Below are 25,041 nucleotides of genomic sequence, written 5' to 3' on the forward strand. Positions count from 1 at the left end.
AAGCAGTTTTGGGGAAAAGGTCTTGAGAACCACCAGAGCACCATCATTACGTGCAGGGACAGGCACTGTTCAACTCGTCACAATGATAAAAATTCACAACTCCGATCCTAACTGGAGGCTGAGAGGACGTACAGGGGAAGAATATTCCACATTATCAGAATCGATACACTCCTGCTGCCAGCCCACTGCAGCTTGAAATACACTACACATTTCCAAAGTAATACTGGTTTTATTCTTCCTGCTTGCTTTGATCTCATGTGTTTACAGATCTTTGGCTACTTTAAAAGTTAAGCCAGAATTAACCTCATAATTCTTCTCACCCCCATGAAGAAAGTAAAACACATTATAAAACCCACTTCCTTATTTTACGTCATATTTAAAAAAATATTCACAAGAATCAAATGAATTCCACATTAGTTTTTTTGTTTAAACAAGGCAAGTATGAAAGATGTTTTTAAAACAACCATTTAAAAAGTTTCTTACAAAAAAGTGTATACCTGGATACAGTCTCAAAAAACTGAGGAAAATATAGTTCCACTTCACCCTCCTCCCCTCCCCACCGATACCCCCAGTGAGAGCCAAAGGATAAAGTAAACAACGGTAGAAAGATTTCATACACTGAATATAAAGCTATGGACAACATATATAAACAAGAAGAGGGGTAGGGCTGGAAAAATGAAGGGGAGGAGCAGGTCAATGAAGCCTGAGGATGGTTTGACAGTAATGATTAAAAAACCCACAGCCCCTTTCCCTATCTGAGATTATAAGGCAGCAAAATGTGTTACTTCTTCAGTCTGTTTCAGTCTCCATTTTTCCTCAATAAACCCAGAACATGTCTCGCCCAAGCAAGAGGGGACGCAGTTCAAAGGCCGGCTGGCCTGGAGATGGCTGGATTAGGAATCCCTGTTCTCCAGAGAGAGCTCGGCGGTGGCTCTTTGGAGGTCGGTGCTGACACGTCGGACTGGCGAGCTCTCCGGGGCGCTGCTCAGGGACTGCTTCCGGGCCGGCGAGCAGGGCCGGGCCCCCACAGCGTCCTCAGCCCGGACTTTCTTGTCGGATTCTTCCGTGCACGCCTCCATCCGCTGGTCCTCGCTCCAGCGCCGCTTGAAACGCAGCTTCAGGGGAATGCACTTGCCACTTTGCGCGCTCTCCTCCGGCTCGGGGTGGATCTCCAGCCCTCTCTTTTCCCAGGGGGCAGCGGGAGACTCCTCTTCCCTCTTTAACAAGGGAGGCCTCTCCTCGGGCACTGGCGGCAAGGGCGGAGGGGGGGTCTTGAACACCTCCTCATCACTGTCACTGTCAGTCACCTCTACATTGAGATCTTCATCAGACTCCATGTCTGATATGGGCTCCACTTTGATCTGTGGCAGTCCAGGGGGCAAGCTTGTGCTGGCATACTCGGAGGCGTGGAAACAGCTGCTGCTGCCCGCCCCGTCCGCCTGCCCGGCTCCCTGTTTATCCCGGTTCTTCCTTCCCAGCGGCGGGGGCTGCAGCTTGAATTTGAAGGATGTAGTGTCTTCAGGGGGCAGATGCAGGGGTTTCTCCGGCCGCTGCGGCTGGGGCACCACAATGCTTGGGTAATGCAGGAAGGCCCGGGGGCTCAGGTGGTAGTTGTAGACACTTTGATGATGAGCCTGCAGGTATCGCTTCATGTCGTCGGTGTTGAAGGAGAAGTGGCTGCCTCCGGGGTACATGGGGCTCAGAGTCGGCGACGGGGTGTAGTTCATGTGGTTGGGTGTGATGGGCAGAGCCGGGGAGAGCTGCGGAGGGAGGAGGCCGCTCGGAGCACCCATGGGTGAGACGGGGAATGGGCTCAAGGGATCAGGGACTCTGGAACGGGGATACACCCTGAAGATGCTCTCGTGTGCCATGCGAGCGTGGGATGGCAGAGGCGGCCCGCGGAAAGAGTTCATTTCAAGACTACGCCGCTGCTCCTCTGCGATGCTCTCCTCCACCTCGGAGTTGGCCGAGGTGCCATCACTGCAGTCACTGACTGAACCACGGCCCAGGCGCCGGGCCACCGACGAAAACATTGGCGAGCGCAAGTCTTCGTTGGGAGACAAGATGTCGGAGGGTGTAGAAGGTGGAAAACGGAAATGCGTCCCGCCGGATGGCACAGGCGGAGCACTCTGGGGAACGGGTCCACCTGAAAGAGACACAAGAGGGTTAGTCCTAGTCTCTCCTCGAGGATAAACTCTTACCAAGCACAAGTAATGTCCTAGAGGCGAAGTGCTCTCGGCGACAGGTACTTTATGAGCTTCTCCACCTTCAGTATATTAAGGACCATTAAGAATGATGTGGCAATGCAGATCTAAATTATGCTACAAAAAGGCAAGGCATGCAGCATAATGCAAAATCTACGGCAGGATTCGTTCACCGCTGTTCCTTCTTTTAATGCACAGGAATACTCTGGCCCAATTCACAAAGGTAAAGTTGGACTAAAAGCCTAACTTTACTACTTTTCTGTACTCACAAAGATAAAGTGAGACCAGAAGTCGAACTTTAACTAGTAGTACCGTTACTAGAAGTAGCACACCCTTTGTGAGTACCGACTTACACATTTGGTCTAACTTTACCTTTGTGAATAACGAACATTAGTAAATTTAGACTTTTGATCTACGTTAGACTTTTGGTCTAACTTTACCTCTGAATTCGGCCCTGAATGGTTGGGCTCGTTTAACGCTTAAACGCTACAATCAGCGAGTGATGGTGACCAGCAAACCTTTCAATGTCTGCCACTGCAAAGTACTGCGTCTGGAACTTTTCTTTTTAAAGTAACCTTTGATACATTTACGCTACAATTTCTTTTTCAGAAATCTTCTTAATATGCACTAAATTGTGGATTGTGTGAAAAGTGTGGTAAACCGTAATTGGGCAGAAAATGCAGCAGCACTGCCTAATCCAATACCGTTTTTAAAACATCAACATGATAAAAACTATCACTATTCTAATAAACTAAGGGTCTGGCGAGAGAATTATAAAAACCTCTCTCAGGTTCTTTATTACAAAAACATTTTAACATAGGTCCATTAAGATTCTAGTAGCATGACCAAGGTAATGGTGAATAAAATATGTACAAATAATTATACATAATTCGCTAACAGAACTAAGAACGGGTTAGACAAATTTAACTATACAGTGAATACAATACAAATCGTCCTGTCAGACTGTACAAATAGTCAACATTTTGGACTCTGAACCATCACCGGGACAACGTTTTCATTCCGTTTAATTTAGATTTAATTAAACAGGATATTTGAAAACCATCTTACAAAAAGACTGACTGCCTGTTTCAAAAACTAAATGCACACTGCGGACCATATGAGGTGAGCGGACCAAGAAGGGAGAGCTACTTCCTGAATTACTGAAAATGCAGCCACAGCATGGGTGATGGCACTTCTGGGTAACTGGCAATCAGCCTGCAATAAGATGGTTGGGGGGCCTTCTACAATGGGGTCACCAGGCCCTCCTGAGACACGAGCACCTGGCTGACGGAAACCTACAAGCGTAAAGTCTCGATGTCCCACAGGAATCCAGTACAGCTAAGTCGGCATTGAATGGGGTCAAAGCGCCACACCCAGGCTGTAGAGCAAAAAAGACCTCTCTTTGGAACTTGCCGCACTCTCCGTCTATCACAGCTGATCTGCGGCCTCCCTCAGAGGGACTACCAGGAGTGCTGAAAAGAAAGTTAGGACATCTTTAAAACTGTCGAGTGCGCAGGATTAACTGGACCAGGAAAACCCAGTTCTTCCAGATGCTTTGCTTTTTGGGGTGCTTTCCCCTTCCACTGCCGTCAACCAGTTGCCTCCTGGCAAAGCATAAAGCAGGATCCTGAAACACAACCAGACCTTTCAACCGCTTGGCTTGGCTCCTGCAGTTCTAGAGTTCAGACACTTAGGAATGGTTTGTATGATTCAGACACACCAAAGGTTCCAGTCAATCGTGGTGTCATGACCACAAAATGCCTGAGCCAGTGCTCGTTGAATCACCCGGATCTAGGGCAGAGGGTACTCTACTCTGCCGAGTGCCATGAGGCCACGGAGCTTCTACAGTTACCCACCCCATCTATGTGTGGCTTTTGGACAGCCCCATAAGGGGTAGGTGGCAACCAAGGCCAGATGGCTTGACGTTTCCAACTACAAGGAGTACAAACAGCTGCTTTGGAGGGTTACTGCCCATTCGGCAACAAGGAGAGTGCCACAGATGAATTTCTTGGTTAACAACCCACTCGTCAACATCGGACAGGCTGCCTCCTGGAAATAGTCACAGACCTTCTTTGCAATGATTCCTGTTAGATGCTGAAGCAAGAAATAATGATGCTGTGGGACAAGCAATTTTCAATAACTGATGAAGCTACCACCTGCTTGGTCTTCGAGTCAAAGAGCACGTGGATCTATAAAAGATCTAATAAGAAGAAAAGCATACTTAACTGTGAAGGTGCTTCTCCATCATATATACCGTTTATAAATTCTTAGCCATACCTCTCGGGTCCACAAAGAGTTTTTGTATTTTTTTTTGTACTGAACACTTACATAAGACCTGCTCAGCACCTGAGCAGGTCCGGTGCAAGAGGCAGGGAATCCCTGTAGGATAAAGAAGTAAAACTGAGCTCAACTGACTGTAAGATCCTGTGTTCAGGTGATAATTCAGTTTCAAGTTCAAAGATACTCCATGTTGGCAACATCCAAGTGCCTTGTTGTGCTGTTTAGTGAAGCACCACAAGAACATCCAACACCAGCATTCAATAGAAAAATCTTGTCTTTTAATCCCTGCCTACAAACAAGAACAAGTTACTTATCTGTAACAATAGTTCTCTTCCAGGAGTATCCTCATCAATAGTCGTAAGCACTGAATATTCTTGCCCACACGCTGGGGGAGGGGGGGGTTATGGTGTGTGTGTGTGTGTGTGTGTGTGTACATTCCATTAGCATGGACATCTCTTTTCTTTATACTCTATCACTCCTACCTTACCCTCTGCGGGAAAACAATCTAACATGGAGTCGATGTTCATGCGCAATGGAGCCGAAGAGGAGGAGTCACTCGATCCTGTGACTCGAAAACACCTCTTTGAAGAAAAACAACTTGTAACACTCAGAGCCCAACACTAGATGGCAGAAGTATGCACAGCATGTGAATCTGCAGTGGAACATGCCACCAACAGATGTACACTGGGTAAGTGACATTTTCCATGCTGTGGATATTTCTGCTAACAACTAAGTGATTTATGTATAGCTGTTTGTGTTGGGCATCCCATTGTCCTTGGATGTGATTGTTGAGGTGAGCTCCCAAACCAATCATTGATGCATCTGTTGTGATTGTGGTCTGAGGCACAATGTCTTGAAATTGCTGCCCTTTGTTTAGATGTGGAATTCCACCACTTAAGGCACATGTATGTTTGGCGGTCTATCAACACTAGATCTTGAAGTTGACCGTGTGCCTGTGACCATTGTTGTGCATGGCACTGCTGCAAGGGCCGCATGTTTAGTCTTGCATATGGAACAACTGCAATACATGATACCATCATCCCTAATATTTTCATGACAAATTTGACAGTGTACTGTTGACCTGTTTGTATGTGTGCTATTATATTCTAGAATGCTTGTGTTCTGTGCATATTTTGACTTGCAATCGCTTTTTGAGTATTTAGTACTGCCCCTAAATACTGTTGTATTTGCACAGACTGTAGTTGTGAGTTTTGGTAATTTGAGAACCCTAGCATGTGCAGGGTTTGTATTACGTAATGTGCATGTTTTTGACACTGAGTATGACTGTTTGATGTTATCAGCCAATCATCTAGATATGGAAAGACATGTATGTGTTGTCTTCTTAGGTAGGCTGCGACTACCGCAGCCCCCAGGAGATCTCATATTGGCCTTAGGGTGCCATCCTTTTTGGAAATGAGGAAATACAGTGAGTAAACTCCCGTCCCTACTTGATTTTGTGGCACGGGTACTATTGCTTGTTTGAGTAATAGAGATTAGACTTCTTCTTGTAACAGAGTGATATGTTCTGTGGATAGTTTGTGTGGTTTTGGTGGACTGTTTGGTGGAGTTTGTATCAATTCTAGGCAATAGCCATTGGGGATAACTGATATTACCAAGTTGTCTGTGGTAATGGATAGCCAATTGTTGTGGAACCTTTGCAGTCTTCCTCCCACAGGGGAGGTGTGGATTGGAAGGGAATGGCACAAGTCACTGTTTACTTTGTTGTGAGGCTTGTTTAGGTGTTTGACATTTTCCCCTGCCTCTGGGGTACTGGCCTCTGTAGGAAGTTGGCTCTGTATGTACTATTTAAAAGTAAGAAATAGCATGCACAGAGTCCAAGGGTTCCCCTTAGAGGTAAGATAGTGGCAAAAAGAGATCATTCTAATGCTCTATTTTGTGGTAGTGTGGTCGAGCAGTAGGCTTATCAAAGGGTAGTGTTAAGCATTTGTTGTACACACACGGGCAATAAATGAGGAACACACACTCAAAGACAATTCCAGGCCAATATGTTTTTGTATAGAAAAGTATATCTTTTCTTAGTTTATTTTAAGAACCACAGGTTCAAGATTTACAAGTAATACTTCAAATGAAAGGTATTTCACTTAGGTACTTTAGGAACTTTGAATTAGCAAAATAGCATGTACAGTTTTCACAAAAATGGCAATAAGCGATTTTAAAACTAGACAGTGCAATTTTCAATAGTTCCTGGGGGAAGTAAGTATTGGTTAGTTTTACAGGTAAGTAAAACACCTACAGGGTTCAAAGTTGGGTCCAAGGTAGCCCACCGTTGGGGGTTCAGGCCAAACCCAAAGTTTCCACACCAGCAGCTAAGGGCCGGTCAGTTGCAGAGGTCAAAAAGGTGCCCAAAACGCATAGGCTTCAATGGAGAAGGGGGTGCCCCGGTTCCAGTCTGCCAGCAGGTAAGTACCCGCGACTTCGGAGGGCAGACCAGGGGGGTTTTGCAGGGCACCGGGGGGGGGGGGACACAAGTCAGCACAAAAAATACACCCTCAGCGGCACGGGGGCAGCGGGTGCAGAGTGCCAACAGGCATTGGGTTTGAAATAGGTTTCAATGGGAGACCCAGGGGTCTCTTTGGCGAAGCAGGCATGTGGCGGGGGAGGGGGGGTAATACGGACTCCTCGGGGTAGCCACCACCTAAGCAAGGGAGAGGGCCACCTGGGGGTCGCTTCTGCACTGGAGGTCGGATCCTTCAGTTCCTGGGGGCTGAGGGTGCAGTGTCTTTACCAGGGGTCGGGTTCTTAGAAGCAGGCAGTCGCGGTCAGGGGGAGCTTCTGGATTCACTCTGCAAGCGTCACTGGGGCGGCTCAAGGGGGTGAACTCTGGCTACTCACGGGGTCGCAGTCGCTGGGGAGTCCTCTCTGTAGTGTTGTTTCTCCGCAGGTCGAGCTGGGGGCGTCGGGTGCAGAGTGCAAAGTCTCAAGCTTCCGGCGGGAAATGTGTGGTCTTTAAAAGTTGCTTCTTTGTTGCAAAGATATTTCTTCTTTGGAGCAGAGCCGCTGTCCTCGGGAGTTCTTGGTCCTTTTAGATGCAGGGTAGTCCTCTGAGGCTTCAGAGGTCGCTGGACCCTGTGGAACGCGTCGCTGTTGCCTCTTTTCTTGAAGTGGGGAGACAGGCCGGTAGGGCTGGGGCCAAAGCAGTTGGTGTCTCCGTCTTCTCTGCAGGGCTTTCAGATCAGCAGTCCTTCGTCTTCAGGTTGCAGGAATCTATCTTGCTTGGTTCTGGGAGCCCCTAAATACTCAATTTAGGGGTGTGTTTAGGTCTGGGGGTTTAGTAGCCAATGGCTACTAGCCCTGAGGGTGGCTACACCCTCTTTGTGCCTCCTCCCTGAGGGGAGGGGGGCACATCCCTAATCCTATTGGGGGAATCCTCCATCTGCAAGAAAACATTTCTAAAAGTCAGAGTCACCTCAGCTCAGGACACCTTAGGGGCTGTCCTGACTGGCCAGTGACTCCTCCTCGATTTTCTCATTATCTCCTCCGGCCTTGCCGCCAAAAGTGGGGCCGTGGCCGGAGGGGGCAGGCCTCTCCACTAGCTGGAGTGCCCCGGGGTTCTGTAACAAAGGCTCACCACCAGGTGTTACAGGTCCTGCAGGGGGAGGTGAGAAGTACCTCCACCCAGTACAGGCTTTGTTACTAGCCACAGAGTGACAAAGGCACTCTCCCCATGTGGCCAGCAACATATCTGGTGTGTGGCAGGCTGGCAAAACTAGTCAGCCCACACTGGAAGTCGGGTATGTTTTCAGGGGGCATCTCTAAGATGCCCTCTGGGGTGTATTTCACAATAAAATGTACACTGGCATCAGTGTGCATTTATTGTGCTGAGAAGTTTGATACCAAACTTTATAGTTTTCAGTGTAGCCATTATGGTGCTGTGGAGTTCGTGTATGACAGACTCCCAGACCATATACTCTTATGGCTACCCTGCACTTACAATGTCTAAGGTTTTGCTTAGACACTGTAGGAGCATAGTGCTCATGCACCTATGCCCTCACCTGTGGTATAGTGCACCCTGCCTTAGGGCTGTAAGGCCTGCTAGAGGGGTGACTTATCCATGCCATAGGCAGTGTGAGGTTGGCATGGCACCCTGAGGAAAGTGCCATGTCGACTTAGTCATTTTCTCCCCACCAGCACACACAAGCTGGTAAGCAGCGGGTCTGTGCTGAGTGAGGGGTCTCCATGGTGGCATAAGACACGCTGCAGCCCTTAGACACCTTCCCTGGCATCAGGGCCCTTGGTACCAGGGGTACCAGTTACAAGGGACTTACCCGAGTGCCAGGGTTGTTCCAATTGTGGAGACAATGGTACAGTTTAGGGAAAGAACACTGGTGCTGGGCCTGGTTAGCAGGGTCCAAGCACACTTTTAAATCATAACTTAGCATCAGCAAAGGCAAACAGTTAGGGGGTAACCATGCCAAGGAGGCATTTCCTTACAACGGTGATATGAAGAACAGAACACCACCATGTACTAACTGCTGTATTTGAGATTTGTACGGTGAGGTGGGCCGGTTGCTTATGATTTTGATGAGGATTCCCCTGGGAGACACAGAGGATCACAGGTATGTAACTTATCCTTCTCTTACATCCTCATCAATAGTCAAAAGCACAATAGAGTAGCAAGCCCATCCCACACCCCTGCAGACGAAGCAAGAGTAAGCAAAAGCAGCTGACCTGTTTATTTAAATACATTTCTTATGAAGGCATCTGAATCTAGACAGCAATGCCTTGTGAAAGTATGCACTGATCTCCACGTCTAAGCTTTGCAGATTTTAGAGATGGTGACATTTTCATAAGGGCTGCTGTTGTCACCTTGCCCCTTGTAGAGTGGGCTTTGAGCCTGGAAGCCAATTGAGTGTTAGCCAACTGGTAACTAAATACAGTGCAAGAAACTATCCATCTTGAAATGGGTTGTTTAGAGGCAGTGATACCTGTTCTCATAGAACCATAGTTCACAAACATATGATCAGTCTTGTCTGATGTCTTATCTACATAAAACCTTGATACTCTTTAGATCTAGACCATGCAAAGCTATTTTAGCTGGTGTGGAAGTCTTAGGAAAGAATGTAGGAAGTAAGACAGTCTGGTTAATGTGGAAATCAGATACAACTTTGGGACTGAAACTAGGGTAGGTCCTCATCACTACCCTGCTATCATGGAAAACTGGGTAAGGCTCTTTAGCACAGAGAGCCTGAATTTCACTAACTCTGCGTGCTGAAGTGATAGCGACAAGGAAGGCCGTATTACATGTAAGATGTTTTAGAGAAGCCTTATGTATAGGTTCAGAAGGTGGACCCAGGAGGTTTTTTTTTTGTGTTGTAATTCTTTATTTCAGAAAAGGGGTAAAACATCAAATACAGCCACACCGTAGCATGGGTCATCCAGGTGAGACAAAATAGGTAAGTAATCATACATAGATACATTAAGGAGCATATGTAATCATGGATACCTTCCAACTGTAATGCTGAAGAGCCAGATCCGGCATCGATTGTCCGTGGCAAAACCAATTTTATGTCCAATAGGAAGCTCCCCTGTAGAGGGGCAGTATTCAGCAAGGGACCCTAGGAAGGACCCATGAGTTTTGATAGTACTACATTCAGCTCCGAAGGAGGAGAAGGTGAATGAACAGGAGGGAAAGCTTTTCTTAAGCCCTCTAGAAAATCTTTAAAAAACACCCGTTTGAAAGAATGTCGTCTGAGAAGGTGATTTTGGATAAGCAGTTATAGCTGCAAGATGTACCTTAATCGATGAAAACTGCAAACCTGATTTCGCTAGGAGGAGGTAGTGTAGTATGACATCCTCCAGACCCAGAATTGGATGGAACTCATTCTGGATCCACCACATATGACCTTTTACATTTAAATGAATAGGAACACCTTGTCGATGGTCTTTTAAACTTTTTGAAGAAGTTCATGCATTCCTGCAAAAGACCTAGGTGACCATATTACAGGAATTCAGGAGCCATGCTGTCAAGCTCAGCGAGGGAATGTTGGGGTGGAATATCTTCCCCTCAAGATTGTGTAGGAGATCTGGTCGGACGGCAGTCTCCTGTGTGACCTTTCCAATAGATGGAGAAGATCCGTGTACCACCATTGGTGGGGCCATTCTGGGTCTATCAGGATCATTCTGATCCTGGCTCTGTAGAACTTGTTGATGACTGTCGGTATCAGAGGAATTGGTGGAACAGCGTACAGAAATGTCTGACCAGTCTCTCAATAGGGCACTCCCCTTTTGTCACTGGTTTGTAGAACCTGGATGCGAAGCCTCAGCACTTCTTGTTGTTTTCGTCAGCAAAAAGGTCTATTTGAGGATACCCACATTCTTGAAAGATGTCTTGCACGACGTCTTCGTGAAGAACCCACTCGGATGTGTCGGTGAATCTTCGACTGAAGGAGTCCGCTTGTGTTCTGGACTCATGGGAGGTGAATCGCTGTGATTGACAACTTCCTCGCTATTAGCCAGTTCCAGGTGGTCTGTGCTTCCCGAGATAGAGAGCAAGATCGAGGGTCCCCTTGCTTGCTCAGATAGTACATTCTGGTTGTGTTGTCAGGTTGGACAAGGGGAGCGCTGTGTTGTATGGATGGGTAAAAGGACTGGAGGACTAGGTGAACTGCCTGCAGCTCTAGCAAGTTGATGTAGTATTGCGGTTCTTTGTCCGACCACAAGCCCTAAGTTTGAAGAGAGCCCATGTTAGTCCCCCAACCCGTAAGAGTTGCATCTGTTACCACAGTTTGAGTAGGAATGTCCTGATGTAAAGGGACACCTGCTAGCAGATGCTGCCGATGAGTCCACCATAGTAGTGAGTTTTTTGCCTATGGTGACAGAGTTAATCTGTGGTCCCACTTGTCTGTGAATTGACTAAATTGATCCTCCAGATTTTAATACAGTGGTCTCATAGGCATTTTGGCATTGGGAACAATTAAAATGCAGGAGGCCATGGAACTCAGTGGTAAAGCTATTTGTCTGGCAGTCGGGTATAGACTTGTCTGGATTGACCTGAAGACCGAGATAATCGGAGGGCCCCCAAACAGATTTTGTAATTTTGCATTGTCTAAATTGGAGAGGAGCTTTTCACTAGCCAATCGTTGAGGTACGGGTAAATGAAGATTTTTTTCCTTCTCAGGTGTGCTGCCATTACCACCACACAACTGGAAAACGTGCGAGGAGCAGACTTCAGGCTGAAGGGTAGTATTTAGTACTGGTGTTTGGATCAGACTGTGAAATGCAGGAATTTCCGTTGTTTCTTTGCTACTGGGATGTGAAAGTAGGCATCCTGCAGCTTGATGGAGCAGAGGGTAAATATGATGCAGCGCAAGCATTTTGATTTTCCTTTCTAATGTGCCTGTTGAGAATTCTTAGGTCTAGAATGAGTCTGAAGTCTTTGTTTGGACCTTTTTCCCTCACAAGGAAGTAGAGCAAGTATACTCCTTGTCGCCTTTGAGAAGGTGGGAGCCCTTCGATAGCTCTTTTTTCGAAGTAATGTGGCAACTTGATTTCATAGGAGCAGTTGTTGATGGCGAGATGTTTTTGCCGGTGGGACTGATAAGGGGGGGGGGGGGGGGGGGGGGGGGGTTTGCTAACTTGTAGCCCAGTGAGGGCTTTGAACACTCCAATGGTAGGGACACCTGTTGTAGGGTCTGTAACTTCTACGGAAGACTTTACGTTTGTCCAGACCTACAGCCCTGAGCATATCTAGCTCTGCTTTCATTTTGGTCATCTCATTATCTGTGTGAGACTCAAATACAGAGTTGCCTGATCTTCTGTTGTGCCTCAGGTTTGAGACCTGTCAGGCGAAGCCAAGATGAATGTCTGGCACATATCCCGTGGGCTTATCCGTGAGCCGCTAAATCTGAGGCGTCCGCAGCTGCGCTACGTATTTGGTTTGCTATTAGGCCTCCTTCCTATAGGCTCTCTTGAAGATCCTGCCTATCCTCTCTGGGTGGTTTCTTAACAAATCTGGATAGTGAATCCCAGAGAGACCTGTCATATCTACCCAAAAGCGCTGATGCGCTCAATATCTTCATAAAGGACGCTGATGTGCCTCACGTTTCTCCCCAAAGAGAAAATGTTTTTACTTTCCTTATCTGGGAGTACAGATGATGAGGAAGCAATAGAATGTCATCTTAGCTGCAGCCAGGAAGACACAAAGTCCGGTGGACGCTCGGCTCTTAGAAATAAAGGATCCTGATCTGGGTCCTTGTATTTCTTTAGGATTCTTGCTGGAGCAGCACATAAAGATGCTGGAGTGAGGAAAATGTCCATTATTGATTGTAGGAGGCCTGGAACCTGAGGGAAGAGTTGTCTTGAAGAGGACAGATGGCGTAGAGTTAAAAAAATTACAGAAAACGATGGCATGGGAAAATGAGAAAGTGCCTCTTTTGACATGGCCAGTGTCCCCCCCCCCCCTCCCCACCCACACACACTTTTTGCCTAGCATTTGATGTGGTTTCAAAGTTGTTAGTGCCCAGGGCCCCTGCTAACCAGGTTCCCTGGGCCAAATCTCTTATCCAAAACTGTAGTGATGCATTGGCAACTGGTACACCTTTAGCGGTCACTATAAGTCCCTAGTAAAAGGTACTTGGGTCCCCAAGGCATAGGGTACCAAGGGTACACCCCTGAGGGCCTTGCCAAACCCGGGACACAGTAAGTGAAGAGAGCAGCCATTTTACATGCATGTGCTGGACTTGGTCAGTACAAGTTTCACACCTACATGATGGCCATTCTCTGGGTTGTTTGGTATCAAACAACTCAGAACAATAAATCCAAACTGGTACCAGTGCAAAAAGTAGCAGTCCAGTAAAATCTAATGTTGGATTCAGGAAGAAGAGGACCTGCAAGCGAAGGAGACAGGGTCCAGCCCACGCAGGAGTGTCCAGGTGGGGCAGGAGCCACTACCCACCCTTCTGCAAATGAAGATCCAGGTCGATGAGGGAAGTTGAAGATCAGCTGTGGAGCCCAGGAGTTGCAAGGAGGTCCTTGGAGTCGTGCAGAGGATGTCCCATGCTGGTCGCTGGGTTGCAGATGGTCAGGAGGACAACCAAAAAGACATGGCAAATGCAAATCTGGGCAGAAGAGGATTTGCAGAGAAGAAGCGGACCAGCAAGATCCAGGGGACTTAGCCCTCGGAGGGGAGTCAGAGCTGACCTTCAGCAGTCAGAAAAGCCAGCAGAAGGAATGGTTTCTTACCTGTAACTCCAGTTCTCTCGTAGGGGTATTTCCATGATAGTCATAAGCACTGAATAGTTCAGCGCGCCTGCGGGGACCCCGGAGCACTGTTGTGTAGTATATTCTTAAGTGCAATCATCAGCTCCTTGACAAAAAAAGGTCTGTGAAAAACACTTAAGAATAACAATGTGCAGCCTATGTGAACAGCTACACAGGCCAAATTGTTAGAAGAAAAAACAGTTGTAGTGTAAATTCACGTTTAAACCTCTATTTATTCTATAAATACATAAATAAATACATTCTCATATTTTATTTACACCTCTCATGAGAATAAAACAATGTAGGGCAGTGTAGCCCATAGGCTGCCATTATACAGAATGAAAATAGAGCTGTGCCTTTAAGAAAGTAAAGTCTTCCTGTTTCCCATCATGCACAGCAAAAGGCAGTTGCCTCAGTTCTTTTTTGGAGGCTGTTAACCTGACATGAAGAAAAACAAAACATTTGTTGGAGTACCAACCTCCATAATATTCATGTTCTATGTCAACTCCACCGGGGAGGAGGGAGGGTTGCTTATGACTATCATGGAAATACCCCTACGAGAGAACTGGAGTTACAGGTAAGAAACCATTCCTTCTCTCGTAGGGGATTTCCATGTATAGTCATAAGCACTGAATAGAGTAGCAAGCCCATCCCCATAACCGCGGTGGAGTAGATATAAGAATACTGAGAAAAACATGAATCATGCAAACAAATTCTTGAGCAAAGCCTGTCCAACCTGAGCATCTGCCCTAGCGTCTGTATCAAGGCAGTAATGCTTAGTAAAGGTATGGACCGACCTCCAAGTGGCAGCCTTGCATATTTCTGCCAAAGGGACATTTCTCATCAAGGCTACAGTAGCTGCTTTCCCTCTGGTAGAGTGGGCTTTTGGCCTACCACCAAGGGATTTGTTTGCTAACTGATAACATAACATTATACATGAAACAATCCACCTGGATAAAGATTGTCTAGATGTGCCCAAACCTGTTCTGATTGGGCCATAGTTAATAAAAAGCTGTTGTGATTTTCGTAAGCTTTTTGTCCTGTCCAAGTAAAATTTCAAGACTCTCTTTACATCCAGAGAGTGCAGAGTTCTCTCAGCAGGAGTAGCTGGATTCTGAAAGAAAGTCGGTAATGAAATTGTTTGGTTCACATGGAAGTCTGAGACTACCTTAGGTAAAAATTTTGGATGAGTTCTCATTACCACTTTTGCAGAATGAAAAACCGTGTAGGGTTCCTGAGCGCAAAGGGCCTGGATTTCGCTGACCCTACGCGCTGAAGTGATTGCCACCAGAAAAGCAGCTTTCCATGTGAGATGTTGCAGCGATGCCTTATGTATCGGCTCGAATGGCGGCAGCATCAGACGTGATAAGACAACGTTCAGTTCCCATGGTGGAGAAGGCTTTCTAATGGGAGGAAAAACCTTCTTTAAACCTTCTAGGAAATCCTTAATAATCGGAATCCAAAAAAAGGAAGTTTGTGAAGGACTCTTTCTGTATGCCGTGACAGCCGCCAAGTGAACTTTTATTGACGACAGTTGTAAGCCCGATTTTGCCAAACTTAACAAGTATGGCAGGATAGATTGTTCTCCACAGGAAACCGGGTCAATGTTGTTGTGTAAACACCAAATGCAGAATCTCTTCCACTTGCTTGCATAGGCTGATCGTGTGGAAGGGCGCTTTGCTTTCTTCAGAATTTCCATACAGTCCTGAGGTAGGTTCAAGTGTCCATATTGCACTAGCTCAGGAGCCATGCTGCCAAACTCAACGATGAGGGGTTGGGATGAGATATCTGCCCTCTGAACTTCGTGAGCAGGTCCGGATGATATGGTAGCCTGATGTGTGGTTTGAGTGACCGGTGAAGGTGGTCTGGGAACCACCACTGGCGTGGCCACTCCGGAGCAATTAGGATCATTTTGGTCTGAGCATTGGACAGCTTCTGGAGGACCACCGGAATCAGGGGAAGCGGTGGAAAGGCGTAAAGAAATGCTCCTGACCAGCTTATCCATAGGGCATTCCCCAATGTCCCTGGATGGTAATATCTGGAGGCGAAGTTTTGGCATTTTTTGTTGTCTGGGGTTGCGAAAAGGTCTGTAGAGGGGGTACCCCAGAGTGCGAAAATGGAATGAACGACGTCGTCGTGTAGTACCCATTTGTGGTTCTCGTCCATTACCCGACTGAGGGCATCCGCTTGAACATTCTGGATGCCGGGCAGGTGAGTTGCCACTAGCGACAGGTTCCTGGCTAGAAGCCAATGCCAGATTGTCCGAGCCTCTCTGGATAAAATTCTGGACCTGGTGCCTCCTTGTTTGTTCACGTAGTACATAGTGGCCACGTTGTCTGTCTGGAGAAGGAAAGTTTCTGTTCTCAGAGAGGGAAGGAAGGCTTTGAGCGCAAGGTGGACTGCGCAAAGTTCCAGCAGGTTGATGTGATAGAGACACTCTCTCTCTGTGACCACTCTCCTTGGACTCGAAGATGTTCCATGTGCGCCCCCCATCCAAGCAGTGACGCATCTGTTACGATGGTTTGAGATGGAGGCCGTTGTTGGAACGGAATCCCCACCAAGATTGCTGGGTAAACACCACCACTTGAGGGATTGTAGGGTGTGAGGAGAAAGAAGGACTTTGTTCTCCCAATCGTCCCTCAGTTGACACCACTGATCCTCCAGATTTTCCTGCAATGGTCTCATATGGAGGCGAGCATTGGGAACCAGATGGATACAAGATGCCATCGAGCCCAGTAGAGAAGCTATTATTCTTGCAGTGGCTTGAGGTCTTTCCTGCAGTTGTTTGCACTTTTGGAGAATCGATAACCGTTGTTCCTCTGAAGGAAACACCTTTCCTAGCCTGGTATCTACAATGGCCCCTAAGTAATGCAACCTCTGAACAGGTGTTGCTGTAGATTTCAGGAGATTGACTTGAAGACCAAGTTTTTGCAGCAGTTGTAGAGTCCATTCGAAATGCTGTTGTGCCTCGAGACAACTGGAGGCCTTTATGAGCCAATCGTCTAGATAGGGGTAGACGAATATTCGCTGTTTCCTCAAGTGGGCGGCTACTACCGCCATGCATTTGGAAAAAGTTCTCGGCGCTGATTTTAGGCCGAAAGGTAGAACTGCAAATTGGTAATGGCGTTTTCCGACGGTGAACCTTAGGAATTTTCGATGTTTCTTGGTTATTGGGATATGAAAGTAAGCGTCGCAAAGATCTATTGCACAGAGCCAGTCGCCCTGACGTAGATGTGGGTAAATTTGGTGTAAGGCTAACATCCTGAATTTTTCTTTGCAAATCCATTTGTTTGCTGTCCTCGGATCTAAAATGGGACGAAACTCTTGTTTGTCTTTTTTCGGTACAAGGAAATATCTAGAATAAATCCCCTTCCCTTGCTGGCTGATGGGAACGGGTTCTATGGCTCTTTTTTGCAATAGAATATTGACCTCTAACTGAAGAGCTTCGAGATGGCGGTTGGCTGTTTTGGGTGGAACAGATGGTGGAGAACTGGTGAATCTGAGAGCGTAACCATGTCTCACAATATTCAATACCCAGGCGTCTGTTGTGATGCGTAGCCACTCGTCCAGATGATTTGAGATATCCACTCCGGTAGGGGGAAGTAACGAGGAGGGGGAAGCAAAGATTCAGGGCTTAGACGTGGGAGCCTGTCGATTTGCCCGAGTTTGAGGTGTTGAACGACCCCTTGTCGACCTTCGCTGAGTGGAGAAACCCCTTTGATGCTGCTGTTGTTGCTGCTGCTGGGGGCGCGAAGACATCCAGTGTGGCGACTGATACAGTGTGTGTGAAAAGTCGTCGTTGATATGGCCGGAAAACCTTTCTTTGTTCTTTCGGTCTTTCCATGCCTACCGCTTTCAGGGTATCTAGTTCAGCCTTCATTCTAACCATCTCGTCATCGGCATGAGAACCGAACAAGGTGGAGCCCGAGCAAGGCAAGTTTTGTATTCGCTGCCGCGCTTCAGGTTTGAGTGATGTAAGTCTCAACCATGCATGCCTTCTGAGCGCTATCCCGTGTGCATAATTGTGTGCGGATAGCACCGAAGAGTCAGCTGCAGCACTTATAATTTGGTTAGAAACCATGGCTCCCTCACCCACGACCTCCAGGAAATCTTCCCTTTTATCCTTAGGAAGATGTTCCGCAAACTGCATTAAAGAGTCCCAGAGGGCACGGTCGTATCGCCCTAATAACGCAGTAGCGCTGGCTGCCTTCATCGTGACGGCTGCAGTAGAACATACTTTTCGTGCTGCAGCATCTATCTTTCTGCTCTCTTTATCTGGAGGCGAAGAAGAAGACGGTGAGGTTGAATGCAGTTTCTTTGCCGCTACTATGACCACCGAATCAGGTACTGGGTCCGACCTCAAGAATAGAGGATCTTGTTCTGGTGGACGATATTTTTTAATAAGTCTGGAAGGAGAAGACTTTGTTGCGGCCGGTGCAAGGAAAATATCCATTGCTGGTTCGAGGAGACCTGGAACCAGTGGAAGCAAAGGTCTGGAAGATGTCCTGTGATGCAAAGTCTCGAAGATCACTGACGTCGATGGGGCAGGTACCGCCAGCGGGATGTTCAGCTTGGTCGCCCCTCGTACTAAGACCTCCTGGAACGTATTCACATCATCTATGGGGGACACTCTCGGGGACGGTGAGTCCGATAGGGTTGGAGAGTAGTCCCGTGTAGACGAAGAAGAACGCCTGTGATGTGAATGCTGAGATCTCTGTGATTCATGACGGTGCCGAGAGGAAGAAGAGCGTCTAGAGGAATGTCCGGAAGAGGCGCCGTAGGTGTTACCGGCGTCTGTGGCAATGGTGATTGTCGAGGAGAGAGTTGTGGAGACGCTGGAAGGAGGATGAGTGAGGCCGAGGATTCTGAGGTTGTATAAACCCTTCTAGGTCTTTTTGATTGTCTCGACGTCGACACACTCCTCGAAGTCGAAGTACGGTGACGGCGAGTGCCCTTCGACGTCGATTCGATGACGGTGAACGCCTACGACGTCGAGCACCCCTCGACGTTGATCGCTCTCGCCGTGTCGACGGCGAGCCGGATTCAGATCTCCTCGACGTGGAACGTCCTCGCCGTGTCGACGCCGACCCAGATCTCGACGGCGAAAGTCCACGCCGTCTCGCCGGCGAAATCGTCGTCGACGGCGAGCGATGTCTCTTTCTCGCCGGCGAACCACTCCTCGACGGCGAGCATGTTGGCGCCGTTCCTTGCCTCGACGTCGACGCCCTCGACGTCGGAGACCTGTGCCGTTTTTGAGCCGGTCTGGTCGGAGTTATAGAGGAAACAGTGTGAGCCCTGGTAGAAGACTGACCTTCTCCTCGCTCTGTGGTAGAATGACCACTTTTCCTCCTGTCCTCTTTCGCCTGGAGTCGGATCTTCTCCCTGTCACGAAGGGTCCTTCTGGAGAAGGTTTTGCAGATGTCACACGACTCCGGTTTGTGGCTGGAAGGAAGGCAAATTATGCAGACCCGATGTGGATCTGTTTTGGCCTTTTTTCTGCCACAAGAAGGGCATTTGTCAAACAGTGAAGGCATTTCTGAAGTAGAAAAACCTCAAAATTCTGTCAGAATCTAACAGAAAACAATAGAAAATGATCACTCAATGTTAAAAACGTCGAGTGAAATTGAAATTCAAAAGATTTTAAATGAATTTCCGTCACAAAAGGATTTTGTGAGGTAGAGCTCAATGCTTCAGGGTCCTGTCAGAAAGGAGCCGGAAAAAAGAACTGAGGCAACTGCCTTTTGCTGTGCATGATGGGAAACAGGAAGACTTTACTTTCTTAAAGGCACAGCTCTATTTTCATTCTGTATAATGGCAGCCTATGGGCTACACTGCCCTACATTGTTTTATTCTCATGAGAGGTGCAAATAAAATATGAGAATGTATTTATTTATGTATTTATAGAATAAATAGAGGTTTAAACGTGAATTTACACTACAACTGTTTTTTCTTCTAACAATTTGGCCTGTGTAGCTGTTCACATAGGCTGCACATTGTTATTCTTAAGTGTTTTTCACAGACCTTTTTTGTCAAGGAGCTGATGATTGCACTTAAGAATATACTACACAACAGTGCTCCGGGGTCCCCGCAGGCGCGCGGAACTATTCAGTGCTTATGACTATCATGGAAATCCCCTACGAGAGAAGTAGTCATAACCTACACAGGCAACCCACTGGCTGCAGGAACAGTAAGTTGCAGTGAGGCCCAGTCACCACATCTGGAGAGGGGTCCCATATCGCTGGAGCAGCAGAGGGGAGGTGGCCCTTGCAAAGATGAAGTGCTGAAGGTTGGGGCTAAGTGCAGCCTGAAGATCCTTTGCAGCAGGCGTCAACAAGCCTTGGTTGCTGCAAGAGTTGCGATGCACAGGGCTACTATTCTGCCAGGAGAGGAAAGGGCTCACCATCTCCCAAGTTAGACAGAGGGTAGAGAGGACCAAGAGGACCACTCAGAACCACCACCTGTGTTAGAGGATCCACGCAGTTCTTGTGGAGAGCAGATCCCAGCAGCTGAACAACACTGCCTTAGGATGCAGGGGAGGGACTCTTTCACTCAAGGGGTGATTACTTCTTGCCTCTTTGGTGCAGCTAAAGTCTTGGCGACCCCAGAGGATGCACATCTGTGGAACTGTTGCAATTTTCTGGAAGGAGCCAAACAAGGAAAATATTACTTACCCAGCAGACATCTGTTCATGGAATGTAGTGCTGTAGATTCACATGCTTTGTGTAAGTCCGCCATCTAGTGTTGGGCTTGGAGTGTTACAAGTTGTTTTTCTTCTAAGAATGTTTTCGAGTCACAAGATCAAGTGACTCCTCCTCTCGGTGATAGTGTGCATGGGCATCGAGTCCTTTGTTAGATTGTTTTCCTGCAGACAGGTGAGGTAAAGAGTGCATATATAGATACAGATAGTAAATGTAAAAAAAATGTCCATTTAATGTGTATACATTTACAATATATTGTATTACAACAACTACAGGGTTCCGGGGAGGAGGGAGGACACATGTGAATCTACAGCACTACATGCCACAAACAGATGTCTACGGGTACGTAACATTTTCCGTTCAATGACATGTGTAACTGTAGATATACATGCTTTGCATAGACTAACGCAGCCCTCTTCAAATAAGCGGCGGGTAGCCTGTAGGAGTTGGAGTAGCTTGAAAAAGTGTCCTGAGGACTGCTTGTCCAACATTTGCCTCTTGGCGTGTTAAAACATCTACACAATAGTGTTTAGTAAATGTGTGAGGTGTAGACCAAGTAGCAGCTTTGGAATATCTGCTATTGGAATGTTTCCTAGAAGGCAATAGAAGCAACCTTTTTCCTGGTAGAGTGTGCTTTAGGAATCATTGGTGATTGTATTTTAGCTTTGAATACACTTGATTATCCATCTAGCTAAACCATTCTTTGAGATATGATTACCTCTGTGAGGCATTAACATAGCTACAAACGTTGTTTTTGTTTTGACTTTCTAAAACTTTTTCTCCTGTCAATGTAATACTTAAATTAAGAGTTTGTTTGACGTCTAGTGTATGCTGAGCTCTTTCAGCGACTTGAGTCTGGTTGTGGGGAAAAAAACAGGTAACTCAATTGATTAATGTGAACTGGTGAAACTACTTTAGGTAAACATTTGGGTTTGTCTAAGAACTACTTTATCTTTATTTACTTGGAAAAAAGGATCTTCTAAAGTGAACGCTTGTATTTCACTGACACGTCTTAGTGAAGTAATAGCTAATAATGCAACTTTCCATGAAAGAAAAGAACAGGAATGCATGGGTTCAAATGGTGGACCCATTAGTCTAGTAAGGACAATGTTAAGGTTCTTAACTGGAGCTGGAGGAACCGTGGGTAGAATAACCCTCTTAAGTCCTTCCATCAATGCGGTAATAACAGGAATTCTGAACAAAGAAATATGTTGGCTGTTTTGGAGGTAAGCAGCTATGATGGCTAAATGAAGTCTAATTGAGGAGTATGCTAAATTTGCCTTTTGTAAATGTAGCAAGTAACTAACAATGTCTTGTACTGACGCTTTGAGTGGCTCAATGTGTTTAGGTTGACCGTAATGCACAAAACACTTCCATTTTGCAGCATAACACTGTCTTTTTTCCAGGTCTGCATGCCTCTCTAACAATGTCCATACATTGGTAAGGAAGTTGTGAATATCCAAACTGACTTCAGGAGCCCTATCGCAAGATTGAGTGTTTTGGGGTCCAGGTGTCTGATTTGACTTTTCTTTTGAGTCAAAAGTTCTGGTCTGTTGGGAAGTTTGTGATGGAGATCTACAGACAGATCCAATAGTGTTGTGTACCCAGGTTGACATGCCCATGTAGGAGCTTCAAGGATCATAGTTAGTGATGTTTGTTTCAATTTGCATACCAGAAATGGAATGAGTGGGAGAGCGGAAAAGCATAAGCAAATATACCTGACCAATTCATTCATAGAGCATTGTCCTTGGACTGAGGGTGTGGGTATCTGGATGCGAAGTTTGGCACTTTGGGTTTTCTACAGTGGCAAAGAGATCTATTTCTGCTGTTCCCCACACGTGAAAGTATTGGTGAAGTACTTGTGGGTGAATTTCCCCATTTGTGGACTTGTTGCGGTGTCCTGAATAATAGGTCCGCAAACTGATGGTCCATTCCTGGGAGATATTCTGCCTGTAATTGAATGCGATTGTGAATCCCCCACTTCCAAATTGTCTGCGCTAGAGGGTACAATTGAGATGAATGTCTGTTCCCTCCCCAAACCCCCCCTTCCCTTCATCCTCACAGTCTGTACAAACTAATACCACCATCTAGGAGATGTGTGTCAAAAATGCTTTGAGCGCCAGGCAGCAATTCCAAGTAGTTGATGTATTAAGTTTGTTGAATGTGATCCCATTTCCCTTGTACCGTAAGGTTGTTGAGGTGAGCTCCCCAACCAGTCTGTGATGCATCTGTTGTGAGAGTAATCCAAGGCACAGGGTCCTGAAAAGCTGACCTTTTGAGAGGATGGTAAGATTCCACCATTGCAGAGAGCAGTGAGTCTGGCAGTCCAACAACACTACACCGCAAAGATGACCCTGTGATGGCGACCACCAACGAGACAGGCACTGCTGTATTGGACGCATCTGTAGTCTTGCATGGGGAACAATGGCAATGCACGAGGCCATCATACCCAAAAGTTAATCACTAGTTTTACTGTGTAAGTACGATTCTGTTGTAATTGAGCAATGAGATTTCGTAAAGCCTTAATCCTTACTGGGTTTGGATATGCCAATGCTGAATGAGTATTCAGAATTGCTCCCAGATAAGGCTGTATCTGTGAAGGTTGAAGATGGGATTTGAGATAGTTTATTGTAACTCTTATAAAGTGTGTAGAAGATTTATGGTGTACTGAGTATGTTCCTGACATTTTTGGTTGGTATTGGCTTTTATGAGCCAATCGTCTAGGTATGGGAAAATGTGGATGTGTTGCAGACTTAGAAATTCAGCTACAACTGAGCAGCATTTTGTGAATACCCTTGGGGCGGTTGTTACCCAGATTGGTAGTTCTTTGAATTGATAATGATTCCCTGCAATGACAAAACAGATATTTGTGGTGTGCTGGATGTACGGGAATGTGATTTGGAAATAAGCATCTTTGAGATCTAATGCTGTCATGTAATCCCCTGGCTGTAACAGACAACTAACCTCTTGCAGAGTGACTATATGGAAATGCTCTGAAAGTATGTATAGGTTGAGAGGCCTTAGATCAAGAACTGGTCTTAAAGAACCGTCTTTCTTTGATATGAGGAAATATAGTGAATATACGCCTAAGCCCCTTTGGGATAGGAGAACTGGTTCTATAACCCCTTTAAGAAGGGTCTGTACCTCCTCTTTTAAAAGAACGAGATGGTCTTGTGAGAGCTTGCGAGAACGAGGAGGCGTATTTGGTGGAGTGGAAATGAGTTCTAGACAATAACCATGTTGGATAATTGATAGAACCAATTGGTCTGTGGTGATATTGACCAATTGGGGTTAAAAATCTGCCAATCTTCCTCCCATTGGAGATGTATGTACTGTGGGAATTTGTAAACAGTCAGGGAGGTCCTCTAGAGGTGGATGCTTTACCTCTACCTCCATTATTTGTGCTTCTATAGGATTCTCCCAAGGAACCCCTGGTGTAAAAATGTGTCCTTGCTTATTTTGAGCAGTGGAAGGTTTAGTGACCGATGGTTTGAAACCACCCCAAATTGTGGCCTACATGAAGTGCCCCTGGGAGGTTGTAGTTAATAAGGCCCCATGTCTTTAGCTGTTTCAGGGTCCTTCTTCAATTTTTCAATAGTAGTGTCTACCTCTAGTCCAAATAAATGTTCCATGTCTAAAGGCATGTTCAAGACTGCCTGCTGTATTTCTGGCGTAAATCCTGAATACCTCAACCAGACATGTCTTCTTATGAGAACACTAGTGTTCACCCCACGTGCTGCTGTGTCAGTGGCATCAATGGCACACCTGATTGAGTTACTGGAGAAGGCCTGTCCTTCTGCAAGTATCTCCTGTCCTCTCTTTTGGTGTTCCTGTGGAAGATACTGTAATAAATCTTCAATTTCGCCCCAGTGGGCCCGGTCATACCTCGCCAGGAGTACCTGAGAATTTGCAATTCTCCAATGGTTAGCAACTTGAGCAGCCATTCTTGCCTGCTGAATCAAGTTTTTTTTCTCTCCTTATCTGGGTAAGGAGCATCCCCTGTGGAATGACTGTTAGCCCTCTTTCGTGCTGCACTTACCACTATAGAGTCTGGTAGTAGTTGTGTCTTTATGAAAGTTGGATTTGAGGGTGCAGCTTTACATTTCTTGTCTACCCTTGGTGTGCTGACTCATGCCTTAACAGGTTCTTTGAATAGGTCTCTGGCATGTCTGAGCATGCTAGATAGCATGGGAAGAAACTGAGCTTCTTTGTGTGTGTTAATAAGAGTCTTAAAGTGGAAATCCTCTTCGACTGGGTCCGTATGAATCTGCACATTATGATACGCTGCTGCCCTTCAATTAGTTGATTATATGCAGTTGTACCCTCAGGAGGAGAAGGCCTTGCTGGATAAAGGTCTGGGTCATTAGGGAGAATGGGATCTGATCGTAGAGATCCCATGGATCCACATCTTGCGGAACATCACCCAAGTCATCTCTATGTGGTGATGATTATGATGCTTGAGGAGAAAATTGTGGGTGAATAACGGATGGAGGTGATTGTGGTGTTGGAGTAGAGGGAAGTACAGGAGAGTGAGGTGGCGGAGGTTGTTCTGGAGCCTTGTCTTTTTCTTTGGAGACTTTTTAAGGGGGAGGCGCAGCATCCAGTGTTTCTTGGAATTTAAGTCTCCTTTTGACTGAGAT

The 25,041-nt window shown here is 46.5% G+C and overlaps 1 protein-coding gene across 3 annotated transcripts in view; it reads right to left on the reverse strand.

The window, feature by feature from the left end:
• Positions 1-209: 209 nt before the first annotated feature.
• ERF (ETS2 repressor factor) overlaps positions 210-25,041 on the reverse strand; it is a 241,215-nt gene continuing 216,383 nt past the window's right edge. For all 3 annotated transcript variants that reach the window (XM_069201388.1, XM_069201389.1, XM_069201387.1), the window contains one exon: positions 210-2,146. In XM_069201388.1, coding sequence (XP_069057489.1) covers positions 894-2,146 — 1,253 coding nt within the window. In that variant the 3' untranslated portion in view covers positions 210-893. The remainder of the gene's footprint in view (positions 2,147-25,041) is intronic.

The sequence above is a fragment of the Pleurodeles waltl genome, chromosome 7, assembly GCF_031143425.1.
Source record: "Pleurodeles waltl isolate 20211129_DDA chromosome 7, aPleWal1.hap1.20221129, whole genome shotgun sequence".
NCBI lineage: Eukaryota > Metazoa > Chordata > Amphibia > Caudata > Salamandridae > Pleurodeles > Pleurodeles waltl.